This window comes from Fragaria vesca, linkage group LG3 (genome assembly GCF_000184155.1).
Source record: "Fragaria vesca subsp. vesca linkage group LG3, FraVesHawaii_1.0, whole genome shotgun sequence".
Classification (NCBI taxonomy): Eukaryota; Viridiplantae; Streptophyta; class Magnoliopsida; order Rosales; family Rosaceae; genus Fragaria; species Fragaria vesca.
In genome coordinates, this window is record NC_020493.1 from 6334976 (window position 1) to 6361490 (window position 26515).

The window sequence follows — 26515 nt, forward strand, 5'->3', positions numbered from 1 at the left end:
AGACTTTAAAGCCAAGAGACTTTCATTGTGCACCACCCAAACTAATATCATTTCGTTCTGTCGGAATGAAAATTCATAATTTCATTACGTGAAGTCTATTCCACGTTTGAATTCTTAGACAAAGGAGTTGAGGACTTGGAATATAGACTTTTAGACATTTACATCCTGTAAATTAACTTGCGCTCCCAAAAGCAGCTACTACATCTCACTAGATTTTGAAAACTTTGTAGACGCAATACACCTGCACAACAGTCACACCATCGATTTCAACTTTGATCCTATTTAAATTCGTTTATCGTGCTCAATCCTTCTCTGCAACAAACAGAAGATCAAATTATGGAGTCCTATGTTTACTTCAACCCTATTTTTCTCCACTGTCTTCCTTTTCTTCTCTTGCTATTTTCATGTGTGGGAGATGGGCTTTCGAGCAATATTGTGAAACCTACATGCTTGGAGGAAGAGAGACAAGCTCTTCTCAGCTTCAAACAAGATCTTGCCGATCCTTCAGGAAGGCTTTCCTCTTGGGTAGGTCATGCGTGTTGTCAATGGCAAGGGATTTCATGCAACAACCGAACCGGTCATGTTGAAAAGATGGACCTCCGTAATACATATCCTACCAAAGATGAGGTTTGGAACTCCACAGAGGATAAGCGGTCACGTTTGAAGGGTAAACTAAATCCTTCTTTGATCGGCTTGAAACATTTATCTTACTTAGATCTAAGCTATAATGATTTTCAAGGTATTCAAATCCCCAAGTTCATTGGTCATCAACTTAAGAGTTTAAGGTATCTCAATCTCTCATATGCTTCATTTCGAGGAGAGATTCCCTCTTCTCTTGGTAACCTTTTAAACTTGAACTATCTTGACCTCAGTTCTGCTGAGTACGAGTATTCAAACTATTTTTCTTCCAAGAACTTGAATTGGCTTTCCAATCTCTCTTCCCTAAAATACCTCGATCTTACAAATGTGAACCTTAGCAGCACAGGAGTAAGTTGGTTACATGATGTCCTCATGCTTCCTTCACTCTTGGAGTTGCATTTGTCTGGTTGCCAGATTGACGAAAGCCTTCTTCATCAGCCGTCACCCCACACGATCAATTTCACATCCCTTTTGGTCCTTGATATGTCTGACAATTATCTTGGTTCTACATTCCCCATATGGCTTTTAAATCTTATCAGACTCAAATCCCTTGAATACCTAAACTTATCTGGTATGCGCCTCCAAGGTCAAATTCCTCGAGTTATTGGACATCTATGCAAGCTGAAGATGTTAGATCTTGGGCTCAATGACTTCAAAGGAGATCTTGAAGAGTTTTTGAGTGGTTTCTCAAATTGCCGAGGTAATGGGGAGATGGTAAGCGAAATGCAGCATCTTCACCTCCCTTTCAACTCTCTGTCTGGATCATTTCCAGAATCTTTCCGACACTTACCATCCTTGAAAACACTGGACCTCTCTTTCAATCGTATGAACGGCTCGATTATTCCTCATTTTCTGGGACAACTCTCTCAGCTGGTCGAACTAGACCTGTCTGAGAATTCATGGGAAGGAATTCTAACGGAAGCGCATTTCGTAAACCTCACAAGATTAGAGAAATTTCAGATCAGCACAGACATACCACCTTTGCCATCATCTCTCATTTTCAATGTCACTTATGATTGGCTTCCCCCATTCAACCTCAGCCGAGTCCACATTCAAAACTGCAGAGTGGGTCCAGGGTTCCCGGTATGGCTTCGATCTCAAACTCAATTAGTTGATGTGCTCCTTGATAATACTGGAATTTCTGGTCGAATACCTGACGAATGGCTCTTGAAGATATCTTCCCAACTTGAATCTTTGCATTTACCTAACAATGACATTGGTGGAAAACTTCCTTTCCAATTCAAGTTGCCGAAAATAACTACCATGGATTTGAGTCATAGTCAATTTGAGGGTAAACTCCAGTTTTCCCCCATTGATGCGCCTCTATTGGAAGAGTTGTATCTTTCTGATAATCATTTGAAAGGAACCATTCCACCTTCAATTTGCCAACTGCAAGATATGAGAATCCTTTCCCTAAGAAACAATCAATTTTCTGGGGAGTTCCCTCAAGAATGGAGTTTGTGGAGCCACATAGCTGTCGTAGATATATCCAACAACAATCTTTCTGGGAATATTCCCAGTTCAATGGGAATCCCAAGTTCACTTGAAATCTTAAAGATGAACAACAATCATTTTGGGGGAGAAATTCCTTCTTTCTTGCAAAATTGCTCTAGTTTGTATGATATTGACTTCAGTGGCAACCAACTCACTGGAATCCTACCTAAGTGGATAGGGTCAGAGCTATCTAAATTGGAAGTTCTGCAATTGCGATTCAACTTTTTAAGCGGAAATATTCCCCAACAGTTGTGCGATCTTCAATTCCTCCATATCCTAGACCTCAGCCATAACAATATTTCAGAGACTATTCCGACGTGTATGAGTAACATGACTACTCTACGCTCTAAAGTATCCTCTTGGAGGTTTTTTTTTGGTTACGACGAGTTAACCACAGTTATCATGAAAGGAAGAGAACTTGACTATACCATTCAGCATACATTACATATGGTGATGAGCATTGATTTTTCCTCTAATAATTTAGAAGGCGAAATCCCTGAAGATATGAGTTCTCTTGTTGGATTGGTTTCCTTGAACCTATCAATGAACCAACTTAGTGGAAAGATTCCATGGAAGTTCGGAAACTTAACCAAGTTGGAAACTCTTGATCTCTCACACAACCACCTTTCAGGAGAGATTCCCCAAAGCTTTTCTTCTTTGACCTCATTGTCTCACTTGGGCTTGTCTTACAATAACCTGTCGGGAAGAATTCCTTCAGGTTTCCAACTTCAAACACTGGATAATTCATCCTACATGGGGAATCCATTGCTCTGTGGTTTTCCTCTTTCAACCAAGTGCCAGGGAGATGACACAAATCAAACGTTTCCAAGAGGTGACAGTGAAGATGAAGATGATAGTGAAAAGCTTGGTTTCTATATCAGCATGGTCTTCGGATTTGTCATAGGTTTTTGGGGTGTTTGTGGCACGCTACTCATAAAGAAATCGTGGAGAACTGCATATTTGCAAATATTCTTTGACACCATCAAAGATAAAATAGCAGTAGCGATTACACTGAAGATAGCAGGCTTGCGAAGAAGATTGTGATCAAGAAACGGAACAATACAAGTTGTGATACAGTACGTGTGCATGATCGACTAAACTTATGTTTTTTCTTTCAATTACAATGATGTAATCTGATGTTGCTAAGTTGATATTCGTATTCTGTTTCCTTTTGCTGTAGACATAATTAGAACTTCCCTCCTTTGTGTTGAACCCTTTTTCTTGAGCAACAATTCAGTCTAGGCTTATGCCTGTCAGGGCAGAGCCCAAGTCACACAATTATCCGGAGAATTTCTGAAAAAGTCGAGTTTATGGCCTCAAATAAGGTTTGTGGATGTTGCAAACAATAGTCTTTCTGGTAACATCCCTAGTTCAATGGGTGTCCCAAGTTCTCTAACAATGTTGAAGATGAACAATAACAATTTTGGAGGTGAAATTCCTTCTTCCTTGAAAAATTGTTCTGGTTTGGTGATCATGGATCTTGGTGGCAACAGATTAAACGGAAATGTGCCATCATGGATAGGTACAAATCTATCCATGTTATCTATGATACGACTGAAAACAAACTTTCTAAGCGGACAAATCCCCCACCAATTGTGCCAACTTCAAAACCTTCAGATCCTAGATCTTAGAACAACTTCTCAGGGACTATTCCTACATGTCTGAATGATATGGCCTCTTTCGTTAATGGTCAACTTTGTTCATCAAGGTTTTACTATATCGACGTAGCCACTTTGACACTCGAATTTTATCTCGAGCAAACCACTTTGACACTGAAAGGGAAAGAGCTCATATATGACAAGACTCTTGGTTTTGTAAACAGCTTTGATCTGTCATCAAACAATTTAGGAGGTGAAATTCCTGAAGAAATCTGCAGTCTTGTTGCATTAGGTACTTTGAACTAGTCAAGAAATCAGTTAGCAATTGCATCGAGGGTGGCTCGTTTGCAAAGAAAAATTTGATTGGAAACACTTGTTATCAAGTTGTAGTTGGTTCTCTTATGCATGTATATTCCAGCTTTTCTTTGTATTTTGGGTCGTCTCTTTGGTATTGTAGGTGTTCTGTTTCTTAACAATTATACTCTTGCTGTGTGTTCGCTACTTCTTTTTTTTCTGCCAATATACTGATTTATCTAATACTCTAAGATGGGGCATCTATAGAATTTCAGCCAAGATCCTAAAAAAGTCGTATGGTCTAAGCTAGCAACCACAAATCTGTTCTTAAAGTCATGTGGACTGTAGAGATTAGAGACCTTCCAAGTCTCCACCATCATTATATCAATCAGAAGACTTGATGACCAAGACTTCTATGTCTTCACAGGCTTTTAGGGTGTTTTAGGCACATTCATGGAGGTATGTTTAATTTCGATTCTTTCATGAATCAAAGATAAGGCAACACTTGCAAATTGCAATGGCACTGAGTGGTCATTTCCTAATGAAACATTTGATACATTATATGGTTTATTTCTTATATATTTCTTATATATCTTCTACTAGATAAATCATGAAACTCTAATTTCAAGATTATACATCTAAGAAAAATAAGTGGCCTAAGAAAAATAAGTGTTCTCAAGGGTGATGAGCATTAATATTGATATTTGGACCCACGTACCTTAAACAGTACTACAAGTTTCTCGTCCGTCTTGTATTTCATGATTTTGTCACAGCACTATAGGTTAAATGGCTAATAGTTGCTAGACTAGGTGGGAATTCTGGTTTACTAGAAATTGACAATTAAAAATGAAAGAAATAGTGGCAATTAGATAGGGACAACTCTCATCAACCAACATGTTCTGATTATCAAAATCACCTAATACAAAAAACATATATATAGCAGCTAAACCCTAAAATCCATCCCCACCCATATTAGCATGTTGTTTTAACCTTTCCTGGTTCACATAGGAACAGCTACTAACCCGTTGATAACAAAATGTATTCTTTTTCTAGTAGAGGGATAAAATACAAGCACTTGAACTCACTTGCATTTGCAGCCAACAGATTCCTGCATATCCTTGAGCTGTTCTTTTATAACAATATTTCATTGCACCCAAGGTGCACATCCTTCTCACTATCTGGCAACCTTTATTAATTAAAAGAATGGTTCCTAGCTTCCTTGAGGCTCTGCAATCCAGTATATAAATAGATTTAAGAAAAAGAAATATGTTTCAGCAAGAGTAAACCAATTGCGTCACTACGCAATTGATAAGCAAAAAGCATTGAGATTGATGACAAACCAGCCGTTTGAAGGATCTATTCTGAGTTGCATAATTCCTTGCATCCTCCACTCCAAGCTTAGCACGATCAAGAGCCTAAAAAGAATATATACAATTACTTAAATATAAATATCAAACAATGCAATGCAGCAAAGTAGAATACTATAGAACTGAAATAGAATCCAAATAAACTCAACAAACAGACCCCTGGACAAAGATGCTGCACCTATCAACCGCCAATGAATGGAAGTGTGCCACCACATCATAAACTATTAAAATCTAAACCCTAAAGATGGACGATTGAACAACTGAGGAAAGCAATGTAGGAAACAGGTGATGCAATTAGCTGTTTAATATACACTTATGACTCCCACAGTTCCACTTCCACCACAATCAACACACGAATTCTCTTAATTCAGTCCATTCCACATGTCAAAATAAGACCAATGGCGAAACCCAAGAGAGCACCAGATGAACTTTATACAGCTTAGGTTGTGTAGCTTCATAAAATCCTTATCATACCAAATATGCTATATGGTGGCATTCAGCTAGACAAAGGAACTCAGCTAAGAAGCATCTAATTTTGTATGTAATGGCATGTAGTTGAGTTAGATGGACACATAACTACGCATTCAAGCATTGAGAGAATTCAAATACAACCACTTAAACTTATGAACTATAGAAAGGAAAGATCAAGCTGGAGAAAGACTTGAAAAGGAAAGACTACCTCAATCAAAGACTCTACCCGTCGTCGCATCCTTGTATGCATGAATCCCTCTGAACACTGGAAGAATACGCACAAAATAGATTTAGATCCAGCAAATCAAAAGAAGAATAAAATGCATTATGAATCAGTAAAGAAGCATGCTGCCATGCAGCAGTCTAACCAAGTAATTGTGTCAGCCAAATACCAAGGAGGACAGAGAGTTTTACCAACATTTGTTGTACATTAAGTGAAAAATAAATTACATTAAAAAAAAGTGAAAAATAAATCAAACCTCCAATGATAAGCTGTTAATAAGAGTGAATCACACAAGGAAAAACCATCAAAAAGATCTTATTAACCACATAAGAACCCAACTTTCAACAATGCATATATCTTAGTATCTTACCATGGCCAGCTTAACATATTCTAAGCCATTTCTAATTGATACTGTCAAATATGGAGTTCCATTTTGTTTCTAAAAGAAAAGGATGCTATTCAGAATAATATTCTATATCTAATGTAAAAGCTAACTAGACCCTACTGACTAGCTTAGAAGGTTATGCACCCATTTCTCCTAGATATCGAAAGGCAGCTATTAGCAAATTAGAAGTAGAGAACGAAGGATGGAAATAATAGGTGCATGTGAAGAAGTCATACCTTAACATGATAACTAACATATGCATGGAAAGTGGATAAACTCCAAACTGTCCGATCCAGTTTCTTGCCTTCCACATGACGAGGTAAAATAACTGCATTGGTACATAGTACAGATTATTACCGTGAGAGAAAAAATTAATAACAAGCTTCCCATTTCCATGAAATTACCAAAAGTAACAAATCCCGCATTGACAGATAGAGCTTCATCAGGAGCTCCCTTTAGTTCTAAAGGAGGGGTCGGAGACCACATACAATAAGGAGCATTGTTAAGTCCAGCAGTACGTCTTGCATCCACAAATTCCTTAATCATTAAAAAGCAAACTTTCAGACTTAACAATCAAACTCAGAAGTAAACAAAACATCATTTACGGCGGCATACTTGAGAGGTACTATTTCAAGATTGACAAGCTTGCACTATGTACGATATCACTCTTATTAGCCTCATAACATAGTTATGACAGACTTTTATCTCTTCAAGGTAAGATATTTATATTTGCAAGTCATTTCTGCAGTTCAACAAATATAAGAGTATACTCAGTATACCTGCAGGAAGGAAGTCGCTAAAATAATGTCAATGGAGTCCTTGAATCTCATAGGAAAGACCACGGTCACCTTTTCTGCCTGTCACAATAATTATAAAACTTTACCACCAGACTTTTCAAGTATTGTCCTGTAAGTAGCTAAACAGATATGATTAATCAAAATTGTAACTTTACCTGAGGAATAAGAAAAAATGACTCCTTAGGCCGATGCACAAGAGCAACAAGAGGATCAATAACGGAAGCAACAGTCCTCGAAGCAAGCTGCTTCAGAACTACTCTCAATGGAGCTCCAAGCACCACTTCCCTTACCGATGCAATCTTTACCAAAAGAGCTTGTTTGTACTCTACACATCATAAACATCAAACACCATGACAAAACAAAACAAAATTAGAAACTCAGCCAAAATACAAAATCACACGAAAAATACATCAACTGGAACACAAAACAAGAAGATGCCTCAAAAGACTATAATCCACTCAAAGATGATCCATAATCTAAAGCAATCCATATAAATCGAAAGAACTCGGTAGGTTTTATACGAGAAGCAAGCTATCGGATGACCTCAACAACACTATCAAAAACAGTTCAAGCATAACTCTTCAAAAGATCATCATTCCACCTACTATGCTCATGTATTTGAAAAAAAAATCTAGAAATGTTGGTTACATTCATCGACTTTGACATTGTCCGAAAATGTGTGAGCATACTCATGGCAATATAGCAAGCTAATAATGACCTTAGAAAAGGAACTCGTTGAACCTTCATCAGTAGGAAGTTTAGAGAGATTGAGCTTCAAAGTAAGATTAAACCCATCTCGAGGCGGGTCAAGAATCTGCACAACTGATCCATAAGCAGTCTTTATAGCCTCTATACCCCCAGCAGGTAGCCCACTCAAGAACACAGTCTCCGGAGGTGGCATCGGCAGCGAAACCGAAAGCAGCACAATGTGCGGGTGCTTCATTGTCACCTGCAAAACCCATCAAAAGCCCAGTGCCTCATTGGAAACAAGTCAAAATCCCAATGGGGTTTTTTGGGGGAAAAAACAAACCTGGATGTGGTAGCGGACGTCATCGAACTCGGCCCAATGGTAGTCAAGCTCCACCGCCTTTTCAATGCTGCAAAACAAAGATGTGATTAGAAGCAAAAGATGGAGAATTGGGTTGAATTGGGGAAGAAAGGAACGAACTTTTGGAGGCGATTGAGCAAGGTGTCAAGGAGGAATCTTGAGTGGGATTGTAGGAGTATCATTGGAGATTTGTGATGGGTTTTTTGTGGGTCTGGTTTTGGGTTTCTGGGTTTTTGGTCTTGGTGGTGTTTCTGAGAGAGGTGAGGAAGTGGGAGATGGGTGGGATCTACAGTGATGGGAAAGAATGAGAGGTGCCGTGGCACTCCGGGAGTTCAGACAAGGAAGGAGACCACTATGTTGGCTTTTGGTGTTTATACTTGTCGTCTTGTTTATTGCTTTGTTGCTGTTTGCTCCTTCAGTTCTGGTTTAATAACGGTTAGAAACCCCTGGGTTTCTTTTTCAATAACAGAAATGGAATTGGGTTGTGTATAATGCTCAACCAAAACCCAATGAAATAAAATCACAAACAAGAATAGTGCAGTACTAGACTTTTTGTTACAAGAGGTTTAGAGAGATGATAGAGCTACTTTACACCGTCACGTTAAAACACATTTATAATCTTGACATTAAAGAACTGACGTGAGAATACATATATGTTTTCTAATTTGAAAATATGAATTTATGCATGAAAGTTACAGATCGCATGTCCCAACTCATAATTGTTTGTAACACAGATTCATATTAAACTAGGGCTCTACTTCAAGTACGTGCATACCAACTAGACCAACTCATGTTGATTGGTATGTCACTTCTTTAATTTTAACGGAGACGACACTTTCAGTTGTCAGCTACCACCTTCCGTCCGTCCCGCACAGATCACTACGAGTTGGAATATCACATATCCACCTATATCAATCCACTTCCCTGAGGACCTGAACCCACGTCTAAATGTAGCCGACGGCCGACCGCAGCAGCTAGCGATTTCGGCCGTGATACCAGGACTACTTTGCCCACAAATGTCAAATGTGGCACTCTTTTTAGAACAAAAAGTTGCATCAACATGTGCCACAACTGTAATAACAGCAAACCATTGTGGTTAATTTACAAAACTTCAGTCCAAACTCCAAACCAAGACTCGACCTTGTCATATTCCCAACTGAGCAACACACCAGAGGACCAGGCTCCAATGGAAGCAAGACGCTTCCGAAGATTCACCATGCCAAGACGAACCCCACAACCCCACACCCCCACTCTCCTCCCCACAACTCACTCCCACACCCACTCCACCTCCACAGTTACCTGCTGCTACTGCGACTACAAATTCTGGACCTTCAACGACCCCATCTTCCGTTTAGGCCGAAACCACTCCCACTCCCTCAAACCATGGTTCTCCGTCGGCGTCGGCTTCTCCCTCTCCGCCCTCCTCGCCGTCTCCCTCCTCCTCCCTCTCACTCTCCTCCCTCACCACCTAACCACCTTCCTCTCCTTCTTCGCCGCCCCTTTAAACGACGCCGTATACGTAGTGGCCGCCACCCTCGTCTCGGTTTCAGTGCATGAGTTCGGCCACGCGCTCGCTGCTGCCAGGTCATTTGTGTTTGTTTTATTATAGTCCAGTCGTAATTGGTCATGTTTGGTTTTCGGGTTTTGATTGTATGGTGTTTTAGGCAGTGAGGGGATACGTATGGAGTATGTGGCCGTGTTTGTTGCGTGTGCGTTTCCGGGGGCGCTGGTGGCTTTTGATGATGATGTGATGCAAGCATTGCCTTGTTTTTCTGCGCTTCGGGTTTATTGCGCTGGGATTTGGCACAATGCTGTGGTGAGACAGTGCTTTTGGATTGTTTAGTGTAGAGGTTAATGTGGTTTGGTGGAAGTAGTGTTGATTGGATTTGGATTTTACCTGCAGTGCTGTGCAGTTTGCGGCTTGGCATTGCTGCTCCTGCCGTTTATGTTGTTTCCGTTTTACAAACACGGTGAAAGCCCCATGGTACTTCACTTACCGAAAGCATTTGTTTTTGTTACATTACCAATGCATGAGTTTCACCTGTTTATTTTGTGTGTGATGATTGTATGGTGTAGGTTTTGGGTGTGCCTTCTGTGTCGCCTTTGTCTGGTTACTTGTCTAGCGGTGATGTGATTGTATCGGTGGATGGTGTACCTATCCGTAATGCGCAAGAATGGATGGATATGGCGGTTTTCTTGAATGAGATGTCACTTAATGAAAGAAACCGCAGCATGGATGCTCAAAGTGTGGGGAGAAGCGGGAAGGGGTACTGTGTTCCTAATCCTATGATGGAAGAATGCAAGCAGATGCTTGTAGGAAATAACCTGTCTTTGTGTCCTGATGGTCTTACATCATTTACAACTGTGCCATGTTCTTATACAAGCATATCCGGTGAAGATCACTTGAGAAATATTGAGAAAACCTACTGCTTGGATGCTAAGGATGTAGTCAAGCTTAATAAATGTGGTGATGGATGGCCGCCAAGCATAACCAATGACAGCAACTGCATATGTTCACAGGTTGGTATCTGTATGTTAATGATGGAGGCAGTTTGAGAAATACTGTTACCTTTGTGTTTCTGTGCAAATAAATATAATTCTCATATTTTTATAGGATGAGTCCTGCTTAAGTCCAGTTCAAATTCCTGGCTTAATATGGGTTGAGGTCACTTATTCAAGGCCATATTCTCTGGAATGCTTGCGAGTTAGAAGAAAATCTTTTGCAGACTCAAGAAATTCTGATTCCATGGAATCTAACTGTGGCGGGACTTTTGTTTTCATTGGTGACATTATCTCTATGGCACGCTCAGTCCAGCTAACTGCATATCAACCTCGTTGGGCGTTTCCTTTGGGTACATATCTTCCAAATGTACTTGAAAGGTTTTTGAGATGCACTTTCCAGGTCTCTCTAACACTAGCTCTTCTCAACAGTTTGCCGGTAAGTACTTTTTACCATGTTTTGATAAATAGTTGATATCTAAGACTTGCAAGCTATGTGATCAGTAATCATTGTAGATTTTCAAGCCAAATGGTGTCCTCATGACAGACAAAGTAAACTTTTATCTTTATAGATTTACATTGTATTACCACTTAAACAAAAGTTTAGCGTAAGTCGATGTTGACATAATATGAGTGTGAAAATGTGTTCTTCATTGTAACGTATTCTCATCTTCACACCTTCTTGGCCTGAGCATGCCCAAAAACGTGCATTATTTGTTAGGATATCAATTTTGAACCTTGGGCCTAATTAATTCCAAGCTGGCCATGAATAATTACTTGTGGATTAGCCTGACCAACCCGGGACTTAGTGGAGTACCGTCTCCTTCTCCTGTGAGAGGGTCTGTGATGCTTTAGATTATAGTAAATTTAGGTCCTCTAAGTTTGTGCAACTCGGTAGCAATTTTGAGTCTTTTCAACAAGCTTTGCATTCTCCATTTATCAGCAGATAAACAATTGGTTTAATTGATGCATTTTCTAATACTCACAAGTTTTTCTTTACTTGTTGAAATGATATATATTAGGTATACTTATTGGATGGTGAATCAATTTTAGAGGCGAGTCTTCTACACTTCACTTTGCTGTCCCAAAGGAAAAGAAGGAAAGTTGTTCAAGTTTGTCTTTTCGGGGGCACACTCATTTCCATCCTAGCCTTTCTGAAGATTGTTATCTATGGTTTGTAGGCCAAAGGTAACAAATTACTTGAAGCTGTATTTATTAAATTATGACCTCCTGTATTGTATATTGGTATATATGACTTACGAGCTTCAAGATGATACTCTACTATAATTTATACCCCATCCAGAGATGCACAGTGTTTTCCTCTGGGCTCTAAATTCCAATCCTTAGTAAGTGCATGAATCAGTAATATGCTGCTTAGCCAACAGATACGGAATTCTGATACTGGCTTTCCTGTTCTTTAGTGTGTCTTATGTTTTGTATCCTTTTCTGTTACCAGTGTTTCACCCCCGTTATTAATTGCTATGAATGTTATAGTAAGAACCATTTCTACTGTTCCTTATTCAATGTGGATGCACAACTTTCAGTTGTTGCTTTGCTTGCTATAATCAGAAAGGTTATAGACATATCGAATTTTGGTTTGGTCATATCACTAATGTGTTAAATACTGATTACAATCAATACACAGCACAACGATCACCTTTTTATGAACACGCATTTTGTGTTCCCATTTCTCACTCCTTTTTATCTTATCTTATGTAGTTACCCACAGTTAGACAAAGCACCCTCAGTTAGAAAGTTGAAGAGCTCTGGAGGAGGCAGCTGACTATGTGCTGTTCTGGGCATTATTGGTATACAGAGTACAACACGCAGCCTCTTATAAGATACATTACCTATAGAAGCACTGATATTGCAGCTGAAGTACAAAACTGAAAGGTAATGCAATATTATTGAAGCTGAGGCCTGCCAAATGAATAGTGAGGGGAATCAAACCAACGGCTAGCCTTGATAATACCTCCAAACACTATAGTTGCACCCCAGTGCAACCTTGTTTTTGTCGGCCTATACCATAAATTATGTAGTCTAGTCTGCAGATTACACGGAGGTTTAACCTAGTTCTGCTGGCTTACATTCTTTTTGTGCAGTATCAATGCTTGGTAAGACCATTGTGATTTTTGTTTCCAGAATAGTTGAAGAGAATGAGCCGATATTAAGAATTAAGTACAGAACTTGCAGTTCAAGACTACTGGCCGCAAGAAGCCCAAGTTTTTCTAGTTTTCTGGACTGAGACCCAAGTGTATTTTAGGCATTTAGGATTTAGCAGCACAATACAGAGGGTTGGGCCGTTTTCGGTTTGCTCATTTCCTTGGTCCGGAGAATGAGCATGGATGAGATGCGAGTAGAGATGCGAGTATTACTGATTTACTGAACAAATTACTGATTGACAAAAATTAGTGTAGAATTTTGATGTTAATATCAGACGCATATATGCCTGTAAAACTTTGTGGTGTTTAAACCAGTGTTCTTCGTTTGTTCTGCCATTTGATTTGGGGATAATTGGAGTATCGGTGAGCTTTAACTCTAAATGAGGAAAATTGCTTCCAGCCACTAAACCCTCACAACGAATCAGTTACATATCGTTTCTTGAAATTGAACTTCAAAACTCACTCACGGGGAGGCTGAGCCTTACCTAAATGGTTGTCACTAGCATATCATTGTACATTCATGACGAGCAACAGTTCATCGGGGACAACACTAATATGTTTCCTTGGTCAAATGAAACACAAAAAGGCTCAAAACTAATGTTGTATGGCAGCTGTAGGTATTGGATTTTCTGAACAAAATGAATATTGGCATTGGATTTTTCTCAGTCTTTCCAATCCATCCATACGAAGAAAGGTGGTGGGAATTGGGTGGGGGTGGGGGAAAAAATAGGTACTGCGTATGTATGGAAGTGGAATCCACCATTCTGTTGAAATCTACACAAAAAGTTTTGCCAATAGAAAGGTTTAGACGGTTGTTATATATGTTTGTTGTTGCCAACCTCAAACTTGGAAAAATTGATCTAGTCAAATACAGACCCCCATATATAGTATATAAGGTCTGGTCATCATCATCAGGGCATCAATCTGGGTTGGAGGACACATCACAAAAAACCACCACATTGTAAAAGAAACAGAACAAAGTAACATTAGTTAACCAAACCCCAAACAAAGATCAACACCTGGCTTAAACGCTGCTGCGTGGTCTAATCATATTGGAGGAGTTCTTGCTTAGACAACCTTTAATCTCTTTGCATGGTCTAAATTAAACGACCTACTGTACGTGATTACGTACTGTGTTTTGAGGATAGGTCTCTGTCAACTGGGATTATAATAGAGCGCATGCAGCATGATGAAGTTTCTTTCTTTCTTTTCTGGATAAGGTTTTCTCATTCTGTTGCTGATGAATAGTTCGTACACTTCTGTTTCTCTGTCCCCCATTTTACATGTGAAGAGGAATTGATGCGATATAGGGTTCTTCATCTCCCTTCTATTATTCCAGAATCTGACCCCGTAACTATAAACATTGAAAACATCACCTAATCTTAACTGTCAACTTTATGGTTATAAACTTATGATCATCACCTAACCCTTATTAATCTTAATTTCTTCTTTCATTTCATAATGACAGATGGAACCCAAATGAATGTGGTCCAGTAATCCGTCGTGATCAAGATCACCTACGATCTCTTAATATAGATTAAACCTCCCCAAACTCGACTAATTGGTTCTGATCGATGTTCCAACTTCTGTTTGAAATATATAATTGAGCCAATAGACAATACCATACGTCTCTTCTGTGCAAACCTTGTAGACTTATGCTAATTCAAAGAGTCGTGTGCTCTCACTAAAACATATCAAATCGGGCGGTAGTGTCTCAAAGGAGCAGAGTGATTGAGACTCGAGAGCTTCTTCTTCTTTCTTTGGCCAATAATCGCAACGAGGTTGAGGTTTTGATTTCCAAATGGCGGGAATGCTTTCTGGTTTTGTCATGACAGGTTACGGTCCTTTCATAATTAACTTCCATAACTACCGTGGGAAACTTTCCCATCAGTCCATCACTCATCACATGCACCTATGCCCTGTGTTCCAGGTCGTGTCTCTCAAGATTTGACTCCTTCAATGATTCAATATGTTGGAAAATCTCAGATGTAGAATGGTCCCTCTGATACACCAAATCTAGCATTTACATTTTATTTCCAAAAAGTCACAGTTGGGTTGGGTGCTTCTTCTCTTTTACTGCTTTCACCTAATCTATGTCCCTCGCTCTTCGATTTGTTGATAATGTGCTTTCTTACTTGTTTACAAATATTAATAATCTTTGATGGTGATTTTTTTTATGAGAAAATAAACCATCTCTCATTCTAGCTGATTTTGATCGATTTATAATATTTTTTATTCTAGTTGATTCTGATTCACGATATTTTTCATTCTAAATAAGTTAGTGTCATGTATATATCCTAGATTGGTTTCATCACATGCATTAATTGATCAAAAATTAGTTAACTATACAATGTTACTAAAAAAAAGAAATGGGAAAATATAGAGCATCATTACATGTTACGAATGAAAGGACTAGGCATTATTAAAACATGAAAATGGTGAATCATCGCCACGTACGTTGTCGGCATATTGCGAATGAGACTAGGCAGCAAAATATGACGCTCACATGGCCCTTTCAGATGGAGCAGCATATAAGTATCGACGTCGATTCTCACACCTACATTATGCTTCATAGAACAGTTCCACGTCTCAGACGTCTCTCATGTCATGTGTTCCTCCATCTTGTTACAAGAATCTTATCCTTCACTTCGGTTCGAAAGTCACAATCCATTTGAGGATTCCCCCAACTAGCTAGCTAACTAGTCGATCGGTTAATTTGGTTGTAGAATACGTGAAGTCTTTTAGTGCTTTAGAATATCGATCATATCGGTGCTCTTCTATTTCGGTTGTTAATTAGCTTTTTATTCAGAAATTATAAAGATCATAATCCGTATGGAATACTTGTTAGAAACGAAACAAGAATCGAATAGCTCAAACAGTTCATGACCAGTTAGGTATGAAACGAAACTGGCTCTCAGCTAGTCTTTTCCGTCCTCTAATGTCTTCCAAAGAATTTCCTTTATGGCTTTATATCAATTAGGGAACAGTTCAAGAACTCGAACATAACAAAATCAACATTTTAATCCTCTGCTTTCTCATGAGCTTTAAGACTTTGAGAGCATAGACCTGCTTTCTGTGGAGATTGATTTCCAACTTCTATTGTGCTCTTTTTCTGGAAAAGAATAACAATCAAAGAAGCAGCAGCATATGAACGCGACTGATAAAGAGAGACATGTCCCGGAGAACGAAAAAAGAAACAAAGGAAATGCTACGCGGGATAGTCATATCCACATGGTTTTGCCTACAGAAAGCACTAAATCTTCAACAGGATAGGGTTAGGTAATTAACTAGTTTCTAGTTAGTTAAAACTTAAAACGTCCAATAATTCTTCTCTTTCGATCAATATGTGTTTTGATTTCAATGAAGGGTGTGTCACTAACACTCGACTGGACTGAGAACTAGAAGCTCCCAAAACGTGGTGAGACTGATGATCGATATACGATTGAGACTTCAAATACAGTCAAAACACGTACGCGCATGCAGCAGCACAAGCTGAGAAGATCGATCCCTAAGCTGTGCTGTAGGTGACCAAGCATCTTTACCTTCTGGAAGAAGAACAGAGAAAAAAAAACTGAAAGAGATCGCTCAACAAAGGTGTCTAAAATTCAAGATTATCCAAAAAGATACGTATATAACAAAATGCGAGTTCGTCAACTCTTGACTGAGTACTCTAATCTGCTCTGAATTTTCAATACAACTTCATGTACGGAGTCTATTTCAATCTTGGAAAAAGGTGTAGATCGAACATGAAAAATATTATTGTTGAATATTTGCTTCCTTTAAATTCGTTTTAGCATAATTAAACAGTTCATCATACACTGATCTTGTGCTCTAGCAGCCACCAGGATCCAAATTTTTGGCTAAATATTAAACCCTAATGTCACAGTAGTACGTCAATTCTTAAACCATCGACATTTTTTCTGTCCCAAATTCTTGTTTCTTCTTAGGTGAAGTATCAATATCTCTTTCCTACTAGTCTACTACTAAGAGTGTCGACCGACCTTGAATTCAACTACCAAATTAGATAAGAGCCTCAACCAAATTAAGGAATATATCTGAAAGATGTATTATAATGAAAGCCCCTGATATTGAATTAGGTGCACAAACGTGTAATCCAGATTTAATATTGACATAATTGACATGCATCAACGTGGCTTCATCGATCGTAATAATCCATCGAGCTTACAAGAAAAATTAACCAAAATTAATTTCTGAAAACTAATTGGCCTCTTGAAAAGGCAATCTCCTTTAATCGTCTCTCCCACTCGCTATCTTTGAGAGTCTGAGAGTCTGACTACTTATACTAGTGATTAGGACAGATATTGCAGTGATCACCATATATACCAGCTTAATTTTGTCATCTTGACCCGTCTAGAAGAAAGTGAGCGAGATTCTATGTTTATAGTTGAGGAGAAGAAGATAAAAGAAAGTTATGATGTAACGGAGCAAGTATTTTGATACATACTATACAGTACAGAATACGGCACTGCACATTATGATTGGTGGCCGTGATAAAAATTAAGGGTGAAGGTATAGGGTTGTTGGCAATCCTTATATAGAACAAAACACAATCTATGAAGTCTAAAGCAATTGGGAGATTGGTCTTGCACATCTGAAGAACAAGTTGAAGAAGTAGAAGTAGAAGAACCAACATGATCTCATGGAACTCAGGTAAAATCATGCATGTTCATTTCATGGTTTTTCACAGAGGATAGCAGTATCACTTGCCATCCTAAAAATTTGGGTTTCCAGCTTTTTGATCTTTTGTTCTGTTGTCTTATGTTTAAGTTTCTTTACCCTTGTGGCATTAATTTTACGTCTGGGAAAGATCCTAATTTGAATTTCAAATTGACAACTAGAATATTTAAAGGTCTTGCCTTTGTGCTCAATTTACTTTTGGGTTTGATGCTTTTGTATCAACTCGTGACTCATGGTTTAGAGCTCTAAGGCTACAGCTGTGTTTGTGATACACAAACCAATATAGCAGCTGTCTTTGTTTGATATCAAAGAAAAAGTGATTTGCTAAACCAATGTGGTATTATGCTTTTGGGAAAAAGTTTGCAAAACCTTTTGTCTCTTGTTTTTAAATCAAACATTGTTTAGGATAGTTTTGTTTGTTTCTTTCTTGGCCTAGGACAGCTGTATATGTCCTCTCCCTTTCAGAGTTTGGCCAAGGAAAAAAGTCCAAAACTCTTTCCTTACTTTGGCCCTCATGCCTGCCTTCTTGTGGCACCTCTTTGGCTTGTATCTCTCTCTTGTTAGAGCACTCCTATATATATTGAGCAAGACTGTCTTTGCTCACCTTGCTCAATGGTTGTCAAAATGTAGTTTTTACATTTGTATTGTTGGGTTTTGGTTTTCCTTTGCTTTGTTCATTAGTCTCTAAGTCTTCCTTTTTGTGATTATAAACCTTAGAGCTGAACAAAACCTTCTCTCACAAAGTCATTGCATTATTGTTGGGTTTTGGTTTTCATTTGCATTGTTCATTAGTTTCTAAGTCTTCCTCTTGTGATTATAAACCTTAGAGCTGAACAAACCCTCTTCTCACAAACTCATTACATTCTGCATACCATGAGATCAGTTGGTAGTGCAACAACCCCAGAAGTGTTCATGAAAGAAACAGCTGAGGATAGCTGAGTTCTGATGTATCCCGCTAAGGTAGCTGGGTTCATGAAAGAATCAGTTTAGGATAGCTGAGTTTCTGAGAGTGAAACTTCTGAGAAACAGCTGAGGATAGCTGAGTTCTGATGTATCCCGCTGAGGTAGCTGGGTTCATGAAAGAATCAGTTTAGGATAGCTGAGTTTCTGAGAGTGAAACTTCTGAGAAGCGTTCAAGGTTGAATCTGCTAGTGGTTAGCTTAATTCACGAACAAGGCTTCTGAAACTGTCCCATGTTGTAAGTACTTAGAAACAAGGGATGGAATAGGTCTAGACTAGTTTGGGACTAGGAAGGATATCACTGTGGTAGTGTATCACTAGAACTATTATTCTTGTAAGAAGTTACTTCAACTTAGTGGAAAGGTTTTGCCCCTCAAGAGTTAGGGGCACGCAGTTTTTCTCCCTGGTTGCAGGGTTTCTGCGAGTAAAAAACATCTTGGTGTTCATTGTTATTTTACTGCAACTTTTATTTATTGTCACTGTGTATTTATTATTCAGGATAGCTATAATCCTTGTTATCCCTGAAAACGAATTTATACGGAAAAAAAAGTTGTTAATGGCCTATTCACCCCCCTCCCCCCCCCCCTCTAGGACCTTTAAAGGGTACCTTGTATTTTAGGGAATAATATTAATTACTAAAGCATGAGATTAAATAACAACAAGAAAACCTAGCTAGCAGCAGCTGCGCTAGGGTTAGATCGATCGAGTAGTTGAAACATTTGATTTTCAATCTTGCATCTTCATCCATGGTTTTGGATGCTTTCCCCTTCTTGAGGTTTGATCAGGTTTGGCCAATTTTGGATGTTTTCCCTTTCGAAACTTCAAACACTTGAAGAAGTCAAAAATTGTAGTCGAAGGAAACCAAAAATCATCGGCGGGCGACGGCCAAGGGATTGGCAGCCAGTGATGTTGGACGGTGGCCGGGAAAACAAACGGCAGTGATAGTCGGACAGAGGAGCCGAAAAACACTTTTTAGGGTTTCGGAAAACAAATGGTGGGTTATTAGTTCTAAAGTTAGAACAAAATGCATGATAACGTGATGAAGTATAAAGTGTAGAGACAAAGAGATTTCGTAAGTGAATAGAGAATCATCATCTTATTCATTAATATGAGTCATTTATATAGGGAATTACAAAGTACCAATATGGTAATGATAAAGAATACATAGTTATATTCTAACTACATATCATGATGACACAAGATCAAGACACACGTATGAAATATTTTATAACAATATATATATATATATATATATATTTATTTATTGGGGAAGAAGCTAGGCTCACTTGATGAGTAGCTGAATCCTATAGTCTTGGTTGTCAATGATGGGAGATGATGGATGAATCATCTTTTGCCAAATAGGCTAACATGGAGCCGTGGATGGAATGCAATGATCCACATCGGTCACTTTTTGATGCAAGACCAATGAGTAGATAACGAAATATCGAACTCATCAAATATATGCAATGTGCTCTCAATTGTTTTATCATAATTCGAGTCTATGCGCTTGTTGACAAAGTTGCAGTATTAAGCGCACGCTCATTAGAAGCAATCATGCCGGAGATTTTGGGGTTGCTATTGATCGATCCTTGAATCAAGGACCAACCAGCTCCATCATCTATGGCACTGTGTCGTCGTCTGTGTCTCAGTGCCCGACGACATCTATGGATGGCCGTCAGGACTCAGGAGCCTAGGTAACAATGTATATACATTTGTATTTGTATATATTCTTGTAACCTTCTCAATAGACAAAACTACTCAAGCATGCAAACAGGGACTAGTCAAAAGCAGTCGATCAGTCATATTCTCAAGGTGAAGTTGATCACTACGTACCTATTGTGTCAAGATCAAGTTCGTGGAATATTACTGCATGCCCTAGCAGTTTTTACCTTAGACGTAATTGAATCAAAATAAATCTGTGTGAATCTCTTGTCAATTTTGTGCAAAACTAGGAAACGTGAGAAAAATGTTGGTAGGTATTTGAATTGGCAGGAGGCCTGCAGGAATTTAACTAACGCATATGTGTTCAAGCCGATTACCACATGAGAGCAGTCAGGATCTCGCTGGTTCAAGATTTTTCACTTTGTAAACCCGTAGGCATCCGCAGTTTACAAATATTTATTTTCTTTATTTCTTTCTTTTTGGTCATTCTTCTTGAAGAGTGGTCTACAACAAATATTTATTAACTAGTAAACTAATATTTGTATTCGTTAAGAGTTTGTATTGCATTTGAGTTGGTAATTTTGATTCAGTTTTGACATGTGTTTGGACTGGAATCCGAGCTTACTCGCTAAGTTTGACATGGTATATTCAAGCTTAGAAACAAAAAGAACATGACAATAGAAATGTCATGTCTAGAAGGTGACTGTTTTTCATGATAATATTAAGGATAAGAAATATATCGTGACAATGATCGAGCCTTGAGCCAGGGATTAACTAATCCCACCTCCATTAACTAGAGACTAATTGACTGACTGCTTTGACTGATTTAGGCACTAGTTTAGAAATTAGACGATACTCTCGTAACATCATGAGACGAGCCAACCCCAGTAAAGTGTCGGCTGTGCTGCTTCTGGTAATTGACTAAAATCGACGTGCTAGTAATTTCTACATCTCATAGCCCTTCTAGATTACGTTATCCACTTGAGACTTTTCGTATCAAATCTACAGTCTCTTCTCAATATATCGTATAAATGTAGTGGCCACGAAATTAGTTTTTTTTTCTTTGTTTTTTTCTGTTAGAGTGAGATATAACAAGTTACATCTGTTACGTTAATAAGTTAGTAACACTGTTAACACACCAACTAGTCAGTATCTAAACCGAGGTTTACGAGAGTATCCTAATAAAATTAAGTACAAAACCATACTAATATTTTGTCGCATGCGCACAAACTTAAATGCGCATCAAATCTGTTAGCCACAAACTGATGAGAGTTTGGGAGTTGAGACTCGAAGCAAAAATAATAGGTGACTCGCATCAACATGTAGCAGCTACCTCAATGTACGTTTGTTATTTTTTTTAAATGTTGGTGTAAGAAACACGCAAATAACCCTAAAAAAACACACAAAAATAACAGGGTCTTGAAAAAATTAATACTCACAAAATACAACTGTTTATTTTCATAACATAATAGCAATTAGTTTTTTTTTTTAAGTCAAGACAATCGCAAAATTGATTCTAAAAATAAAAAAATAAAAAAACCATCGAGAGGTTCTAATTTTTTAAGCAATATTTTTTTTTTTTGTCTTGAGAATGTACTTTATTGAAGGGATATAATGATTTTAGAGTTCAAGGGTCAGATCATAGTAGATATTATACAGTAAAAGGATCACTTTCAAGAACTCTTGTATCGCATTATAAGAAAAAGGAAAAAACACGTCTATGGTAAAAAAAAGATTGGAGAATTACTTGTCAAAGTTTAAAGATATGGTTAAAGAAATGTTGTCGGCATCAGTTGAGATTGGTAGGGTCAAGAACCGTACGCGGGAACGGTCAAACCGTTGAGCATAGTGGGGACCATGTAACTAACACCAAACGATATTATTAGCACGTGTCCCTAACGTGGCAACTGCCATAACCGACAATAACTGTGACTTCGTCCTCTGGCCTCGGCTCACGTGTAGCCTCTGCTACAGTGCTACCCTACTCTTTTTCAAAGGTCTGGTCTTCAAGCCTGCCGTTTATTAAGGCTTTTTTTTTTGTTTCCACCGAACGAAAAAAATATTACATTTTTGTTTTTGTGATTGTTTATCGGAAAGGAAAGAAATTACAACTACCTCATCCAACATCAAAGACGTCAAAAGCTTTCTAGTTTCTACTAACGGTTTAGGTAAAACTAGTGTTTTGTACTTTTGTTGGCTGAGGCTAGCTATAGGATTAAGACCGGGTCTTCTTGCGGCTAGTTTTAATAGTTTCACGAAAGTAAATATTGAAGAGGACCGAAAGATTCTAACCGACTCTCTTAGCCAAAACACTTAGAAGAATAAGTACACTTGTTCAATATATAAGGAAGCTTGCTCAACGATTCAATTAATAACTTTCATTCATATTTGGTGAAGAAGTGAATTTTTTAGCGGGGATGTGATGATATTAGTTTACGTTGTCTTTTGGGTTTTCGGTTGTAATTTTTTTTTTTCTTGGGTGGTGTTTTTAACACACTAATTTTTGCTATTAACACACTCATTCTATAACAAGAGCCAATTATAAAACAAATTTATGTGGTAAATTTATAAATAAAAAATGAAAGAAACAAGGCATCAGAAGTAGGAGGAGACGGGAGACCATGACACATCTCCCGTAGATGGGAGTCACGGAACAACAGTAGGACGTGGAGTACTCACCGCATCCTATCTCGGATTGTCCTCAGACAGTCAGACATCTCCATGTTCGAATTAGATTGGATACATGCTGACGACATCCCCCCCTTTATTTAACTTGGGTTAATGGCGCTAAAATCGTTATCTTAATATGCTTACAGAACTAACCACTACAGGTGGTCGGATAGTAAAATCATGTACGTAATCAAGTTCTAATCTCGTCAATACCGATTGAAGTTAAACTTCGATCTATTCTTAGTAGTAAAAAAAAATAAGCGTTTTGACATATGATCATATCCGACCCAGATTAATTAGTCTCTGATCTTAAAAAGACCTTCGATTTCAAAGAAAGAGCATATGCTTACAGAACTTCTTCCTGACACAATGTTAAGAAATTAAACAAATTATCATATATTCTTAACATATATATAAATACATGTCTTTAGTATAAATCATAGAGGTCGCATGCTATTCCTAGATCCTAGGCTGCTAGGCAATATGATAATAAGAAGTTAATGATATCTATATATCCCTTGAGCTGCCTTGATCAATTAATCAAAATCATGGCTTCCGAGCACGCACATAGGTTTTCTTTTACCATCCAAATGATTATTCAGAGAATCGGTCTTGATCTACCAACCATGCATGCTCGATCATCGATCACATGCACAAAGCCACAATGTTACAAAATCCATAGGCCCGGGTTGACAGTGTAACACTATATATATATATGTAATATAACCTGTGATACTAATTTTGAAATGTTATATTAAGTCATATATGCCAATTAATAACATGATTATTTAGCTACGTAGATATGAATCTACAATGATTATGAAGAACTCATCAAATTCCTTTTGATCGAGAAAAAGAACTTGATCAAAAGAAAAATGCCCATTTTGCTACGTTTATAGTTCGTATAAAATTAATACTAAATATATAAGCATTTTTTCTTATATATATATTAAAAAAACAAATCATGAGTCGGCATAACAGTTAATTAACAAGGACACCATTTAATTAACATAATTAGTTCGAAACTATTAGTGATCGAGTAACTGATGCTAATTGCATGCACGTGTAATGTATCTTATATTCAAGATCTTGTGACGAAATTGATTGTATGATCTTAACCTGAATAGTTTATATATAAGATCAGAGACTAGATAGTCCAAAATGTTAGTTAAGTGCGTACAAGATAATTTTGGAGCTTGTTTGAATAGACAACTCCCATGCATGTGCAAGAACGAGCTCGTTAAACTGTGAGAGCAATTATTTGATGAGATGGGAAAGTGTCCATGTGTCTACGTACTCTAATTCAAGTTGGTAATGATCGAAGATCGTCGATGTATCAAACTACGAATCGTTTACCCCCAATGAAATTAAACAGTGCGTACTTCATAAATTATGATGTAAATTAAGTTATTCGCAATCATATTAGATAGACGTTGGAATTGGTACGTAGGTAGCAATTCTGTAATAATCCCTCACCTTAAGTCTGCACTAGTCGATCTCTACTATTACAGTATTACTTATCACTTTAATTTGTTGAATATCCAACGATTAACACTAGACTTATTAGTTGTTTGGATAATGTATATATATATAGCTGACCTAATCACAATCTGTCCATTTCATATATATTGTAAGAAAAGTCATTATGTTTCGTTCACAATTTCAATAGTATTGTGCGTCGAGCCGTCGACTACACTGAGTTTTTATGTATACTGGGGTTAATGATAACCATTGTGTAGATTGAAACTATGATTCATCTAAACACTACCAAATAATATCCGATACTTTTTTTTTATTAGGTAAATTTCAACTGTGTGAGTCGAACTCACAACCTCTCGATTACTAAAGGGGAGACTATGTCATTAGACCAAATGATACTTGACAATATCCGATACTTTGAATGTGATATATGTCTTTTCACAATATATATCACATACTTTAAATTCGACATATTTCTAGTCATTTTCTAATCCGAATTCCTTTCATTTTTGGGGACGCATTGAAACATTAGCAGGTTGACTCTTCTTACTTTCAAAAATCACAGAGTTTTTTGTTTTGTTTTGTTTAAATGCCTAACCCAGTGCCTAATGGTAACATGCATGAACTCCAATTTCTAGTTGGAATTGGAATATTACTACTAAAGTATAGTCAACAAAACAAAAGCAAGATAGGAAATAAGCCCTACGCAACGAAAAACATGCCAAAAAAGTTGCAGGGAGATGCTGCTCTTGCAAACGGTCCTAGGCTCCTAGCTAACTACCAACAATAGCAGAAGAGGTCAAGATGAGCTTCATTCGGGCATTTCCACAAACAGTTGTTGCGCGACTTGTATTGGCCGGCAAGCCACCGGCGGACAAATGTTAGGGTTTGCTATATATGCTGCGGCAACTGTGCATGTTAGAACACGAAGCGGCAAGAAAAACCGGCATATAGATCCAAGAATCTAGCTCAATTCGCGTAGAGAACTATTTACTTGTACGTACCCTGTGCATGAAGAGGAGGGACTGAGGAGACTGACGGGAGTGACCAGAGGGCGTAGCTTTCGAGAAGAAGAAGAAGTCTGACACGTAATACTGTCAACGATGACGTGGTGACATGTAAATCTGAGGTGTCGAGTGGTTGCTGGGTCCGCATTTGAAGCATAAAATGCTAAAAATTGAAACCCTACCTACCTCCGCTGCCAATGCGACATTGCTTTCGCAATTTTTACCCACGTTGCTGGAGGGGATCGATTACATGGTTTACATCGAAGGATATATGCCGACTCAGCTCCACGTACGTTGCTCTTTATGGTGCTTGATGCGAGTAGGGTTTGCTACCATATTGGACATTGATATGTGTTCTATGGAATTCGACTGATGCAGGAGAGAATCGGCTAAAACACACCAATTATATTAAATGACATTAAACACGTGTAATTCCGTACGTAATTTGTTACGTGAGTTGTTTTTGTATATGATGCGAAAGTTAAAACGTCTAATCTTAATATACGATATAAACAGATAGATACGGTAAGTTATTCAATCATTTTTTATGAATGTCATCTCCAGAATACCCAATGGCATATTGTAACGGGAGCATGGCTTGTATTATAATCTGTTGTACTATGTTGATGATTTATTCGGTCCAAACTAGCCTAACTTAATAGGAATTTGGTCGAACATATGCATAAAGATGGGAAGAAACATTTGCATGAATGTATGATATTCGAAGCTAGCTAGCTAGCACCGATCAACAATGTTTACTTCGCAATGCCAACTGGCTTCGAGTCTCTCTCTTGTTGCTGGCCTGCATGCATCACAAGGTAAAATATAACATATATACACTAGCTAGCTAGCTCTTTTCGACCCGATCAACATCTGTTATTGCATATATCAAATCAATAATATTGTAAAAACCATCTTTCTGAAGGAAGCTAAAATATTTGTAAAAACATCTTACTGGAGGAAACTAAATGGTCCTGTCCAGCAAGGTTGAACAAAGTAATCAAAGAATCAAACTATAACAATGTATTCATGTCTTCGATCAGATTAACAAAAAGGTTGTGA

General features: G+C 38.0%; 3 protein-coding genes across 3 annotated transcripts; 2 read left to right on the forward strand and 1 right to left on the reverse strand.

Moving 5' to 3' along the window:
• Positions 1-591: 591 nt before the first annotated feature.
• Positions 592-3177, forward strand: LOC101294346 (systemin receptor SR160-like). The gene has a single exon (XM_004295490.1). It carries the CDS (start codon positions 592-594, stop codon positions 3175-3177), a length of 2586 nt encoding a protein of 861 aa, XP_004295538.1.
• A 1320-nt stretch (positions 3178-4497) lies between these two features.
• Positions 4498-8571, reverse strand: LOC101305441 (actin-related protein 2/3 complex subunit 2-like). The gene is made up of 10 exons (XM_004293766.1): positions 8437-8571; positions 8299-8365; positions 8010-8217; positions 7424-7593; positions 7251-7328; positions 6876-7008; positions 6708-6799; positions 6072-6128; positions 5366-5440; positions 4498-5252 (listed from the first exon to the last, which is right to left on the reverse strand). The coding sequence occupies exons 1-10, from the start codon at positions 8496-8498 to the stop codon at positions 5217-5219; spliced, it is 978 nt and encodes a 325-aa protein (XP_004293814.1). The 5' UTR covers positions 8499-8571; the 3' UTR covers positions 4498-5216.
• Positions 8572-9502: 931 nt separating this feature from the next.
• Positions 9503-13009, forward strand: LOC101307969 (membrane-bound transcription factor site-2 protease-like). The gene is made up of 7 exons (XM_004293775.1): positions 9503-9900; positions 9985-10132; positions 10220-10300; positions 10393-10836; positions 10931-11254; positions 11838-12003; positions 12535-13009. Exons 1-6 carry the CDS (start codon positions 9503-9505, stop codon positions 11994-11996), a joined length of 1554 nt encoding a protein of 517 aa, XP_004293823.1. The 3' UTR covers positions 11997-12003; positions 12535-13009.
• The last annotated feature ends 13506 nt before the right edge of the window (positions 13010-26515 follow it).

Coding starts and splice junctions, on each gene's coding strand:
- LOC101294346 (XM_004295490.1), top strand. CDS start 592: ATGGACCTCCGTAATACATATCCTACCAAAGATGAGGTTTGGAACTCC.
- LOC101305441 (XM_004293766.1), bottom strand. CDS start 8,498: ATGATACTCCTACAATCCCACTCAAGATTCCTCCTTGACACCTTGCTC. Junction 7,009..7,250: donor TAGCGACTTCCTTCCTGCAG/GTATACTGAGTA, acceptor TTAATGATTAAG/GAATTTGTGGATGCAAGACG. Junction 6,129..6,707: donor ATGTTAGTTATCATGTTAAG/GTATGACTTCTT, acceptor GTATTCTTCCAG/TGTTCAGAGGGATTCATGCA.
- LOC101307969 (XM_004293775.1), top strand. CDS start 9,503: ATGGAAGCAAGACGCTTCCGAAGATTCACCATGCCAAGACGAACCCCA. Junction 9,901..9,984: donor CACGCGCTCGCTGCTGCCAG/GTCATTTGTGTT, acceptor TGTTTTAGGCAG/TGAGGGGATACGTATGGAGT. Junction 10,301..10,392: donor AACACGGTGAAAGCCCCATG/GTACTTCACTTA, acceptor TGTATGGTGTAG/GTTTTGGGTGTGCCTTCTGT.